Source organism: Grammomys surdaster, unplaced genomic scaffold (assembly GCF_004785775.1).
Source record: "Grammomys surdaster isolate TR1022 unplaced genomic scaffold, NIH_TR_1.0 126546, whole genome shotgun sequence".
Classification (NCBI taxonomy): Eukaryota; Metazoa; Chordata; class Mammalia; order Rodentia; family Muridae; genus Grammomys; species Grammomys surdaster.
The window spans coordinates 8,048,024-8,060,562 of NW_021621338.1; the positions used below are offsets into that span (position 1 = coordinate 8,048,024).

The 12,539-nt window shown below is 41.0% G+C and overlaps 1 protein-coding gene across 3 annotated transcripts in view; it reads left to right on the forward strand.

Annotated features, from left to right (window-relative positions):
- The window catches only part of Acsl3 (acyl-CoA synthetase long chain family member 3), a 50,365-nt gene extending 40,280 nt beyond the window's left edge, over positions 1-10,085 (forward strand). For 2 of the 3 annotated variants that reach the window (XM_028760592.1, XM_028760593.1), the window contains exons 9-15: positions 249-388; positions 1,580-1,752; positions 2,362-2,436; positions 4,055-4,246; positions 6,524-6,638; positions 8,327-8,484; positions 9,355-10,085. In XM_028760592.1, the coding sequence (XP_028616425.1) occupies positions 249-388; positions 1,580-1,752; positions 2,362-2,436; positions 4,055-4,246; positions 6,524-6,638; positions 8,327-8,484; positions 9,355-9,512 (1,011 nt within the window). In that variant the 3' untranslated portion in view covers positions 9,513-10,085. The remainder of the gene's footprint in view (positions 1-248; positions 389-1,579; positions 1,753-2,361; positions 2,437-4,054; positions 4,247-6,523; positions 6,639-8,326; positions 8,485-9,354) is intronic. The other variant, XM_028760594.1, reaches the window with a different exon arrangement.
- The last annotated feature ends 2,454 nt before the right edge of the window (positions 10,086-12,539 follow it).

Sequence of the window (12,539 nt, forward strand, 5' to 3'; positions counted from 1 at the left end):
GTAGCTAAGTGGGTAAGTACTTGCTATACAAGTCTGAGGACCTGAGTTCAATTCCTAGAACCCACATAAAGGTGGAAGGAGAGACTCAAACCCATATAATTGTCCTCCAGCCTCCACATATACACGCTGCAGAGGCATGCATTCATTGTCCTACATCATACATACAGTAATTAGAAGAATTCATCGTATGGGTATGGTTTGAATGTGAAGATTGCTCACACAGTTAATGAACTCACTTATGCATCTAGGAAATCATGGATCGGATCTACAAAAATGTCATGAATAAAGTGAATGAAATGAGTGCTTTTCAACGAAACTTGTTTATTTTGGCATATAATTATAAGATGGAACAGATTTCAAAAGGGTGTAGTACTCCACTGTGTGACCGGTGAGTAAAGCCACTTCTCTAAGTCAACAACTTAGTTCACATCAACAGCTCAGGGAAGGGAGGCATTATAAGTAGTACATGTACTTTAAGATGGGTGTGGTGGCACAGGCCTGTAATGCCTGCATTTGGGAAGTAAGGGGAGGAGGATCCAGACTTCAAAGCTGGAGGCCGGAGAGCTGGGTCATTGTTACAGCAAAAGGATGGGTGGAGGGAGAGCCATAGTCGGGCACTAGTGCCTTCTGGCCTTTGTGTACGCTCATCCCCCCTCCCCCCCATACCCCCCCCCCCCCCCACATACAATCTTAAGACAGAGTTTCTCTGCCTAGAACTCAGAGGTTCACCTGTCTCTGACTTCTGAGTGCTAAGATTGAGAGTCTGGATAGCTTAGTTGGCAAAGTGTCAGATTGAAGGGGCACACGCTACCACATCAGCCTCAATACAGCTTCTAAAAATGGTTGCCCTTGAGTCTTAATCCCTTTCAAAATGTTTAACAATTTTTCATTTCCATGGTGTCCGGCATTAAACCTAGGCTGTGTTTCTTGGTAAGCAAGCACTACCAACCACTAAGCTACATTCCCAGCCTTACTCCTTGCTTTTGAGTTATAAGCAATCTTCAGAAACATATCAAATAGATACTTGTTTTCGTTTTAAAATTTCTCTCATATAATTTACCATATTTTAAAACCTATAATAAATGCATATTAGACTTTAAAGAGTGCTGTACATAAATATGCATAAATTTCTAGTGAACAAATAAAAGCAGAAAATTAGTTAGCTTTTTACAAATTATGTGAAGATTGAAGATGTGGATATTTTTATGATAATGAATTCTCTGGTCATAAACAGGGATTTATGTTCGTATAAACTCATACTCTGTAGAACCAGGGGTTCTGTGGGTCTCTGGTTTGGCCAGAGATATCCAAAGTATTACAGCTTTCAGAAGGGAAGCCCGTGGAGGGCAGGTAGCTGGGGTCCCAGGTCTTACCCTCTATCATGGCAGCACCAATGCCAGTGGCAGAAATAGGGACAGCAGGCATTGATGGGTGGTAGCAGTGGCAGGGACGGCAGGGACAGCAGGGACATCCTTCCAACAGCTGGTAACCAAACGTTGAAGCTGTGAACCTGTGGGGCCCATTCAGTCAAACCACCACACTGCTTTAAAAGTTTTGAATTTTCTGTTACTACTTTCAGCTTTGTTTTCCGGAATGTCCGAAGGCTCCTGGGTGGAAATATTCGCCTTTTATTGTGTGGTGGTGCTCCACTTTCTGCAACAACCCAGCGATTCATGAATATCTGTTTCTGCTGTCCTGTTGGTCAGGGGTATGGACTCACAGAATCTACTGGGGCTGGAACGATTACAGAAGGTAGGTGCCATTGTCTGAGAACCAGCCAGCCACTCACATGTATGGACTGGTATTAATGTGAGGGTATGTAGTAGGCAGACTCTGGGGAGTTGGAGTAGGCGTGCCTGATTTCCCAGGGACTCTGAGGCACTAATGTGGACTGCACATTACTTGTAACTTTGTCCCCAGTGTCAAAAAAGACTAAGTAAGAGAAAGCCATGATCATCTTCCTGAGTGTGTCTTATGTCTTCGGGGGGCTGGGGGGGGGGTGGGGTGGGGGGGGGTGGGGGTAGGAGTGCTCTCTTTCTCTTAACCCTTTTGCTGAAAATGTTTTAAAATATCTTTAATAAACCCCAAAATATGCCTTGTAAACATAACAAGTACTACTTGTACAGTCAGTTTCTGTAATAATTTAGGCTGTTAGGAAAGTTCTGACCAAGCAGTGTACCTGTGCCAAGGAGAGCACATACCCATGGCTCATGCTTGTTTCTAAGATACTCTTGCAGATGGGGACCCTATCTAAGGTTTAGGAATAGTTATTTTGAATCATCTAGGAAAATGAAGCAAGGGATTGATTTTTTTTTTTTTTTAACTATAGCCTTCAAATATTTTTCTTCCTTTGCCTCTTAGTGTGGGACTACAATACCGGCAGAGTGGGAGCACCATTAGTTTGCTGTGAAATCAAATTAAAGAACTGGGAGGAAGGTAACAGCCTATTATTAGATTGAAGTGGGAATTGTATTCTAGTTTCTTTGGTTCCATATTTTAGAATGTAAGATTCTAAGTGCTCATTTTGTTCATTATATTGTTTGTGTTTTGTCTAGAGCCGAACAGGTATACTTAGCTTGCCTGCTTCAGAAATGATTCTAAAGATTAGGATTATTTTTGTTTACGTGTGTGTTTGTGTGTGTTCCTTCCTGTATGTTGAGGCCAGATACAGATATCATCATTCCTCAAGAGCCATGTTCACCTTGTTTTCTGAGTCAGAGGCTTGTGGGTTAAACTAGGGTGGCTGGATAGCGAGCCCAGGACTCTCCCTGTCACTACTTCCCCAGTGTGGAGATGGAAAGCCTGTGCGGCAGGCATGGCTTTTGTGTATGGTTTTTGCCAATTAAACTCATGTCTCCTTCTTGCACAGCAAGCTCTTTACTGACTGAACAGTCTCTTGCTTATCATTTTCTTACATAAATTCAAGTAAAAATGATAGCAAAAACTTGTGTTATTAAGTTAGGAGGGACAGCAAGATAGCTCATGGGGTAAAGCACTTGTCTGTGATCCTCAAGATCTTAGAACCCACATGGTTGTCAGATAGAATTGACCTTTACACATATGTTGTAGTTTACATGCACATGAATACGCTCACTCATATATATGTGTGTGTGTGTGTATGTGTGAACACACACATACACACACACACACACACACACGGAGAGAGATGGGGGAGGAGGGAGAATAGATGTGATAAAAGAGTAGTCATAATTTTATTTTTCAGAAGAAAGAAAAATCACATTTGCTCCATGTGTATTTATATATTTTTTTCTTTTCCTTGAGAGTTTTAAGAAGATTTCGGAAGGAAAATTTTTCATAATAATTCTATTAAAAAGTTTATTGTTTATTTGATTTTGAAATAAAAATTATTGTAAAATACTTGTTATAGTAATACATATAGGGTATCTGTGATTTATTGGGACATAACTTTCTAAAGGTTCTAAGGTTTTGATAAAATTTCTCAACAGTTTTTAGCAGAAGTCAGAAATATACTCAATAAATTTAAGTCCAGAGTTAATCTGAAATTATCTGAGAGAACAAACTTCTAACTATATAATACTGTGATTTTATGAAGGGGTTTGTTGTATTATTTAATATGTGACAGTACTTTTATCATTTTGCTAGCATGATATATGGACAGAGTAGAAACTTTATTTTATGTAATAGGTGGAGGATGCTGGGTTTTAGGCTGGAATAGTAGCTTAAAAGCATGGAAGTTTATTTAACAACTGAGATTTTTGTCTCTAGTTTATTGATAATGTTTAGCCACAGGGTCTAGTTTGTTTCCCTTTGATACTCTAATTGTTTAAAATAAGATATCTAGCTGGGTGGTGGTGGCGCATGCCTTTAATCCCAGCACTTGGGAGGCAGAGGCAGGCAGATTTCTGAGTTCAAGGCCAGCCTGGTCTACAGAGTGAGTTCCAGGACAGCCAGGGCTACACAGAGAAACCCTGTCTCAAAAAACCAAAAAAAAAAAAAAAAGATATCTATACGTAGAAACTAATAGTTTTGAATATTTATATAATGCCTATATGCTTTATTTTGTGTTTATTAGGTGGCTATTTTAATACGGACAAACCACATCCCAGAGGTGAGATTCTTATTGGTGGCCGAAATGTGACAATGGGATACTACAAAAATGAAGCAAAAACAAAGACGGATTTCTTTGAAGATGAAAATGGACAGCGGTGGCTGTGCACTGGAGATATTGGAGAGTTTGACCCTGATGGCTGTCTGAAGATCATTGGTGAGTGTTGAGTCCTTTTTAAAAAAAGAGTATATTATGTGTATGACTGTTTTGCCTACATGTATGTATGTGCACTGCATGTGCGCATGATGTTCTTGGAGGTCAGAAGAGGGTTCCAAATCCTTTGGAACTGGAGTTACAGATGGTTGTGAGCCACCATGTGGGTGCTGGGAACTGAACTTGGGTCCTCTGCCAGAGTACTACATGGTCTTAAAAGCTGGGTCATCTCTTCAGCCTCTGAATTCTTTCTTGAAAGTGTTTTCCCAGATGACTTTACAAAGCGATGCCTGTGTTTACAGAGACTGTTTGTCAGTGAGAGAGCTTATCTATGTAATATTGAGGAGGGCTTTTATATCATCCCTGGAATATAACAGTTTAAAGAGCCACTCAAGTGTTCTTGAAGTTTGGCATGTTATGAATAAGGTTGCAAAAGCTGTTCAGCCACAGATTTGTAGTCATTGTTAATTAACCATAGTCATTCTCTACTGTTTGTGTAGCGAATGCTTGTTTTTCTTGGTTGCCTGACATGTATAGGTTATTGTGCAGTGCTTTCTGGTCTGAACTTAGTAGTCCTGGCTTTGCCCAGGAAAACCAAGGAAAGCCCAGTAAGTCAAGTACTGTGACCTCTACAAGGCAAACCACCTTTCATGTCTTCTCCTAAAGTTTGTCCACCTTAACTAGTGCCAGATCTATCCTGGAGTTATGCAAGGCTTCCTGGGAGACACAAGCAAACATCTACTTACCTCAGATAGGGAACAGATGACAGACTAACGCTGGTGTCACCAAAGTCCAACTTGGTGAACTAATGAGTGTTGTTGGAGTTCCTTATGGAGTTCTGTAAGGGATTATTTATCGAAGCAGGAATGACTAGAGACAAAGGCAGCAGCAAAAGTCCACCCCAGCATGGGTGATAGCTCGAAAAAGCGGCGTCCTGGAGCTCCCTGCTTGACCTTGGTGGCAGCTTGACAAGTTGAAGCGGTCTTGGCAGCCCAGTTGGTCTGAGCCTCTTCTGGGCAGCTTGGCTTATCTGAGAGTGTCTCTTAGTACTCTTTCCTGCTTGTGCAAGCTTGAGGAGGGAGGAGTCGAGTGCATCTGCTGAGTTTCAGGGACTTGTAGTGTACTGGTTCTCAACCTTCCTAATGCTGCTAACCCTTTAATGCAGTCCCTCATGTTGTGGCGACCCCCAACCATAAAATTATTTTTGTTGCTTCTTCATAACTATAATTCTGCTACTATTATGAATCATATTGCAAATATGCTTTCTGATGGTCTTGGGTGACCCCGTGAAAGGGTCAGTTGACCCCCCCCAAAGGGATCCTGACCTACAAGTTGAGAACTGCTGTCTTAGGGCTTTTGAGTCATTTCCTAAGTGAGCCTCCTACCTCTATAACACCTGAGTCTTGAGGGGCTTCTCTGCAGGTTGGAAAGTTTCATTGAGAATTTTGTCTTATAGGAAATTGTTGACATCTGGTCTTGATACCCTGAAGGCCAGAAGGACCCCGAGGCTGGCCTTCCTCAGCTCCACCCCTAGCTCACTAATAGAAGCGGATGAGCCTCCTTTCAAAGCTTCTGCCTCTCTCTATATATCTGTAGGTCAGGCCTGTGCTTTCTGTCACCCTATCACAGGGATGGATTTCCTCTCTGCTGCTACACACCTCTCCAAGCCTTTTCACTTACAATGTGATGTGGAAACCTTACTGTTCTAAGAAACCTTTAATTAATGGCTGCTAGAGGTTGTATTCAGGGGTCCTCTATCACCCAGCTGCCATTCACCTCCCGCCTCTTGAATTGTTTCCTTCCTCTTTATGCTTCAGTGTTAGAGTTGATACAGCTTTTGCTGATGCTGTTCCGCCTGGATACTTCTTAATCTTGTCAGCAAAACTCACTTCAGGCCCCACTTGCAAGGATTCCTTCCCAACCCACAAGTTGGCTGTGTTGTGTGGATGCTGTTTTTGTGTTACTCTTCTCCAGCTCGTGTGACTTTGCCCATTGCAGTGCAGAACTGCTCTTCCTCTGTGTACTAGTGAGTGCCAGGAGCTTATCAACTCAGCAGAATACACTGAAGTCATAAGGATGATGTCCCTTAGGTAAAATTTTTTCCACAAAAGAATTTATTTAACTGTAGAAGATTAAGGTCTGACTTTATTGTATAATCTCAACTTGAGGGCAACCATCAATGCTTGATTGAGAAAAGTTTTAAATAACTTGGTGAGAGTATTTTTATGTGCTGAAGGTGTTAACCACTGTTCTCAATGTTTCTGCCTTTGTTCCATGCAGATCGTAAAAAAGACCTTGTGAAACTACAGGCAGGAGAGTATGTTTCTCTTGGCAAAGTAGAGGCAGCTTTGAAGAACCTCCCACTGATAGATAACATTTGTGCATATGCAAACAGGTAAGCTCATGGAGTCTGTGGTAAATGTATAGACGTTGTGGATGTGCCATGAGCAGTTGTAGCCCATATGGGCCACTGTGAAATCGTTCTTGGACTTCTTATCTGATTTATGGGGCCACCACCTCCTCTTTACAGCGAGTAGCCGGTACTTCCTGGGATGCTCTCCTCTTCTTCTTCTGTGTTTGTGCTGCTTTACATTTCTCTGTAAGTGTCCTGAGTGACAGAGTTGAGGAAAATAAGTCTGCTGCCTCAATACCCCTGCACAGGGAGGCTTTGCAGACCTAGTCAGATGGAAGGGGAATAAGTAGTATCTTCCTACGGTCCTCTCTTCTGGTCCTTCTGACCTGCAGCTTGAGTATGCTTACTGCTGGCCCTGGCTTACCACAGCCTCAGTCTATGGTAACATAGGCAGTAGGGAATGGAAGTGTTGGAAGTGTACATTTAGAAGTCTAGAGGTGTATTGGGAACTGATGGAATCTGAAATTAGACCTGACTGCATTTCTGTAATACTAAGTGAAGTGACTCAGTCATGTGACCAGTAATCACAATCACATGTCTGTGCATGAGCCTAGTAACCTGACTATAGCAGCTGACATAGTCGTGAGTGTCATAGGAAAATCAACTTAGAAGTGGACTTTGGGCTGTACCCCAGGTGGTAGAACTTCCGGTAGAATAGTTGTCTTCTGAAATAATTAGAACCAGAAGTGTTTCAGATTTTGGAGACTGGATTTTGTTGTTTTGTGAGAAGATCTTACTATATAGCCCTGGGTGTCCTGGAACTCACTCTGGAATGGGCCACCTGCCTCTGGCTCCCAAGTGCTGCTGGAATTAAAGGCATGCAGCCACCATATCCCTTCCAAGATGGTGGGATTTTAAAAATATTTGCTTAGAGTCAGACAGTTAGCACCTGTACAGGGCTCATCATGACTCTGTGCTTTAAAAAGCCGTTTGTTTTCTTCAGCATTGCTCCAGAGATGGGTTTTATTTATTTAAGAATAACTCCAAGTATCCTTTTCTTGTCATGATACTGTCATTTCCTCAGGGTCAGGCTGGCCCTGAATTCATGGCAGTCCTCCTGCCTTAGCCTGTCTATTGTGGGGACCACAGGCTTTCTGCCCAGCAATCATGCTGTTTTGCATTTCTCAAAATAGTACCAGTCTTTGTACACACCAAGTTCCTTTGATGATACAGAGTCTTCCGATAATAGAAAAAAATGAGCACTGTCACAGGCGACCCTTGAACTCAGGACATCCACTTGCCTTTGCCTTCTGAGTGCTGGGATTAAACCTGGCTCATCACGTGTTTTTAACATGCTGCTACATTTCTGTAGCAAGATAATTTACAGGTTTTACTTTTCTTACCTTGTTTCCATGAATTTACTAATCATTTCAAAGATGAATAAAAAAATGAAAAATTTCTTTTAAAGTGTATATTGCTACTTATAGTAGTTAGACACTTAGAATTTCCAGGTTGAGGTTTACTTTCAGTGAACTCTGCCAGAGCTCTCAGATGTACTGTGTGTAATGGTCAGAGGTGTTGCATGAGGTAAGTGTGACGTGTGATTTTATGGATGACTGGGTTTCCCAGTAGTAAAGAGTTGGCTGTGGAGTGCTAAGGCGATCAGTTACATTAGTATGCACAGTACGTGTTACTTTGGTCCTTGACTAAGTTATCCTTTTGTGTTTCAGTTACCATTCTTACGTAATTGGATTTGTTGTGCCAAATCAAAAGGAACTTACGGAGCTAGCTAAAACAAAAGGATTTAAAGGAAGTTGGGAGGAACTGTGTAACAGCAGTGAGATGGAGAATGAGGTCCTTAAAGTGCTCTCTGAAGCTGCTATTTCAGGTGAGGATGCTGGAAAACGGTCCTTAGAACTGAGATGGGAAAATGTACCTTCTATTGAACTGTTAGCTTATAGGGCTGGAGTACATCCATTCCTGCCTGGAAACTGTTTCCACCATTCAAGCTCCTCTGTAGAACAGGCAGTATCTACTAAATGATTTTTTAAAACAGAATTTTAAAAATTTGAGATTTTCTTTTAAAATGTGTACATGGCACTATTATAATAGTTATATAATATGGAATTTATCAGTGTCTTAGTTGCTTTACCAATCTCCTGCTAAAAGCAGTTGAACTTAAAGGAGAGGGAGTTTCTTTTGGCTCACAGTTTAGGTTACAGTCCTTAATGGTGGGGAGTTCACAGTGGCAGAAAGCCTGAGGAAGCTGGTCACATTTATCCATTTTCCTGCAAATATCATTTTACTCTCCTTGAAATAAAATTTACCTTCTCCTTCCTCTGGGATCCCAGTCCCTGGAAGGCATGGTGTAGTGTAGTGTGTGTCCTGTCCAGTGAGTCTGTGTTCTCTTGCCTGTCTGTCTAGTGCTGCATGCTGCCCTTTTATAGCTTGGTCATGGGTTGGATATCTATGTAAATGCAGTTGTTTTAATGACAGAACTGCTTTCTGTATATTTTATACCTATATCATTTATTTAATTTAGTCTCTTAGATAAATTATTTGCTTTTTTTTTTTTTTGCTATTATAGTTCTCATACTTAAAACATATCTTTGAATCTGAGGAGTGGGACTGGTGCTGATGGGGTTGTTTGTTCTGTTGGGTATTTGGTGGGTGTGCCTCGAAGAGCACCCGCTTACTGAGAACTTGGACTTCATCCCTTGTGGGTGTGGTTTTTAGTGTTGTATTTTCTTCATTTTAGCAAGTCTGGAAAAGTTTGAAATTCCACTGAAAATTCGTTTGAGCCCTGACCCATGGACTCCTGAAACTGGTCTGGTGACAGATGCCTTCAAGTTGAAACGTAAAGAGCTTAAAACACACTACCAGGCAGACATTGAACGGATGTATGGAAGAAAATAATTAGTTTTGGCATTGGTTTGCTGCAGTGAGCTCAGATCAAATAGGAAAATACTTGAAATGTATGTCTCAGGCCGAGGCAAACTCCATTCCTCATGTTAAACCCCAGCTGTTACTTCTCACTACATCACCATTTTTAACTGACAGGATTAGTAAACTATTAAGACAGCAAACTCGTGTCTGTCTCTGTTTCTTCCCCTCCTCCAGTTTGCTTTGGCATCTGACTGTGTTTGTCCATAGGAGACTTTTTCAGAATCATACTGGGGAAGCAGTGATTTTAAAACCTCAAGTTTTTAAACATGATTTATATGTTCTGTACAATTGTTCAGTTTGTAACTTTTTAAAGTTTGGATGTATAGAAGGATAAATAGGAAATATAAAAAATTGGTTATTTGGGGGGCTTTTTTACTTACTGTATTTAAAAATAAAAGGGTATCAATGTGAAATTATGTAAATTTTAAATGCTTATGAATCAAGTCATTGTTGAACAAAAAAGATTTGTTGCTGTGTAATTATTGTCTTGTATGCATTTGAGAAAAATAAATATACTCAGACTTACATTTTAAGAAATTGAAACCTTGCGAATATATGCCTGACACTGTTGGTTTTTTATACTTACTTTTTCTACTGGGGAAAACAGTTTTGCTTGGCACTGCATGAAGTAAAATAGCAAGTAGGGATACATACAGTTCAATGACAAAGTAGTTCACCACAAAGTGGCAGCGTTGGTGGTTGGTGTGGTGGTCGTTGGTGTGGTGGTGGTGGTGATGGTGGTTGTGGTTGGTGTGGTGGTTGGTGTGGTAGTGGTGGTGGTTGGTGTGGTGGTGGTGGTGGTTGGTGTGGTGGTAGTGGTGGTTGGAATGGTGTTTGGTGTGATGGTGGTGGTGGTTGGTGTGGTGGTGGTTGGTGTGGTGGTGGTGGTTGGTGTGGTGGTGGTTGTGGTTGGTGTGGTGGTTGATGTAGTGGTGGTGGTTGGTATGATGGTGGTGGTAGTTGGTGTGGTAGTGGTGGTGGTTGGAATGGTGTTTGGTGTGATGGTGGTGGTGGTTGGTATGGTGTTTGGTGTGATGGTGGTGTGGTTGGTGTGGTGGTAGTGTTTGGTGTGGTGGTGGTGGTGGTTGGTGTGGTGGTGGTGTTTGGTGTGGTGGTTGGTGTTGTGGTTGGTGTGGTGGTTGGTGTTGTGGTTGATGTGGTGGTGGTGGTGATGGTAGTGAGAGGAACCAGGGCTTTGGAGTTTCAATCACATCACAAACTACTTATTTGGAGACATCCTAGGACAGTGTTTTGTGTTCTTGTATGTTGTGTTTTGGACAGCTTTTTCCTTGTTGAAATTTAACTCTTTAGAAAAACTTTCTAAAGGAGAGAAAGTATGGAAAGAAAGGAAACGGAGCTTCTCTGTGTCAATACAGGAAGCTGAAAATTCACCCATGGTCGGTGGAGAACATTTGTGTCTGATGTCTTGCCTTCAGAATAACTGTTAAAATATTTTTATAAAAATGATTTATTTTTAGTTATGTGTGTATGTGTGCATGAGACTAAAGATTCCAGAAGGGGGCGGGGCATCTGATCCTCTGAAATGAGTTAAAGGCTGTGGTGAGCTGCCTGTGGATGAGGAACCAAATTCCACTTTCTGTAAGACTGGTTGGTACATTCTCTTAAATGCTGAGCCATCTTTCCAGCACTTGTTCAAAGGATTTTTTTTTTTCTTTTTTTAAAGATAGAATGTAAGTAAGCTTCAATGCTTTTGGAAAGATACTAACAGTCGTGACTTGAAATGTCAGATTAAAAAAAGGTAGTAAGCCGGGCGGTGGTGGTGCACACCTTTAATCCCAGCACTTGGGAGGCAGAGGCAGGCAGATTTCTGAGTTCAAGGCCAGCCTGTTCTACAGTGAGTTCCAGGACAGCCAGGACTTCCCAGAGAAACCCTGTCTCAAAAAAACCAAAATAAAATAAATAAAAAAATAAAAATAAAAAAAGGTAGTATCTCACCAGGACAGATTGAACAGCAAATGAAGCTGGTTTAGTCTATATCAGATTCTATTCATAGTCTTGTATAATTTATGTTTAGAATTACACTTAGTTCTAAGATATTAGAAGGCAAGTATTAAGTGCCACAGTAAAACATAATAATGACCCTTTCAAATAAACCATTTTCTAGCCCAATCAAGTTGACCTGAAAAATTCTTCAACATTTTTCTGTTTCAAGAAAAAAATAACCTTTCAGTTTTAAAGAGACATGAGACCTTGTGGTGGTTTGAATATGCTTGATCCAGGGAGTGGCACTATTAGGAGCTGTGGCCTTGTTGGAGGAAGTATGTCACTGTACGGTTGAGCTTAGAGACCCGCCTAGCTGCCTAGAAGATAGTTGTATGCTCCTGGCGTTCTCTGGATGAAGATGTAGAACTCTCAGCTCCTCCTGCATTATCCCTGCCTGGATGCTGCTATGCTCCCACCTTGATGATGATGGACTGAACCTCTGAATCTAAGCCAGCCCCAATTAAATGTCCCAATATAAAAGTTGCCTTGGTCATGGTATCTTTCATAGCAATGAAACCCTAAGACCTTATCCCCCAACCCAAATTAAACATAAAAAAAAAGCCCCATGTATTATTAAACTTCTGTTTAATTAGGACAAAAACTAAATTTCAAAGTAAGCTCTTTTAATATGTACAAGTGTAGACCATGGGTTCTAAAAGAATGGTTCTTTAAAACTTTTTTTTTTTTCAGAAACAAGCTGAATGGGGGAATAAGCATCAGTGAAGAGTTGTTTCTAGCATGTCTTTGGTAACTACCTCATGCTCACACTCATCGTGCCTGAAGGTTTGTGTGTGCGTGTGTGTTGGTGAAAGTTCAGTTTAACAGGATTTGCTGGTGATGTTCCATAAAGTTTGTAATTTTTCAGCATTGCTCAAAAATAGGTGAGTCTGGAATAACAACTGCTGATAAAATACTCGGTGTTTTACAGTTTTAAAACAAATAGTCCATGTCATACAAAGTTGTAAGACATTTAGGGAAAAAAAAATCTGATAT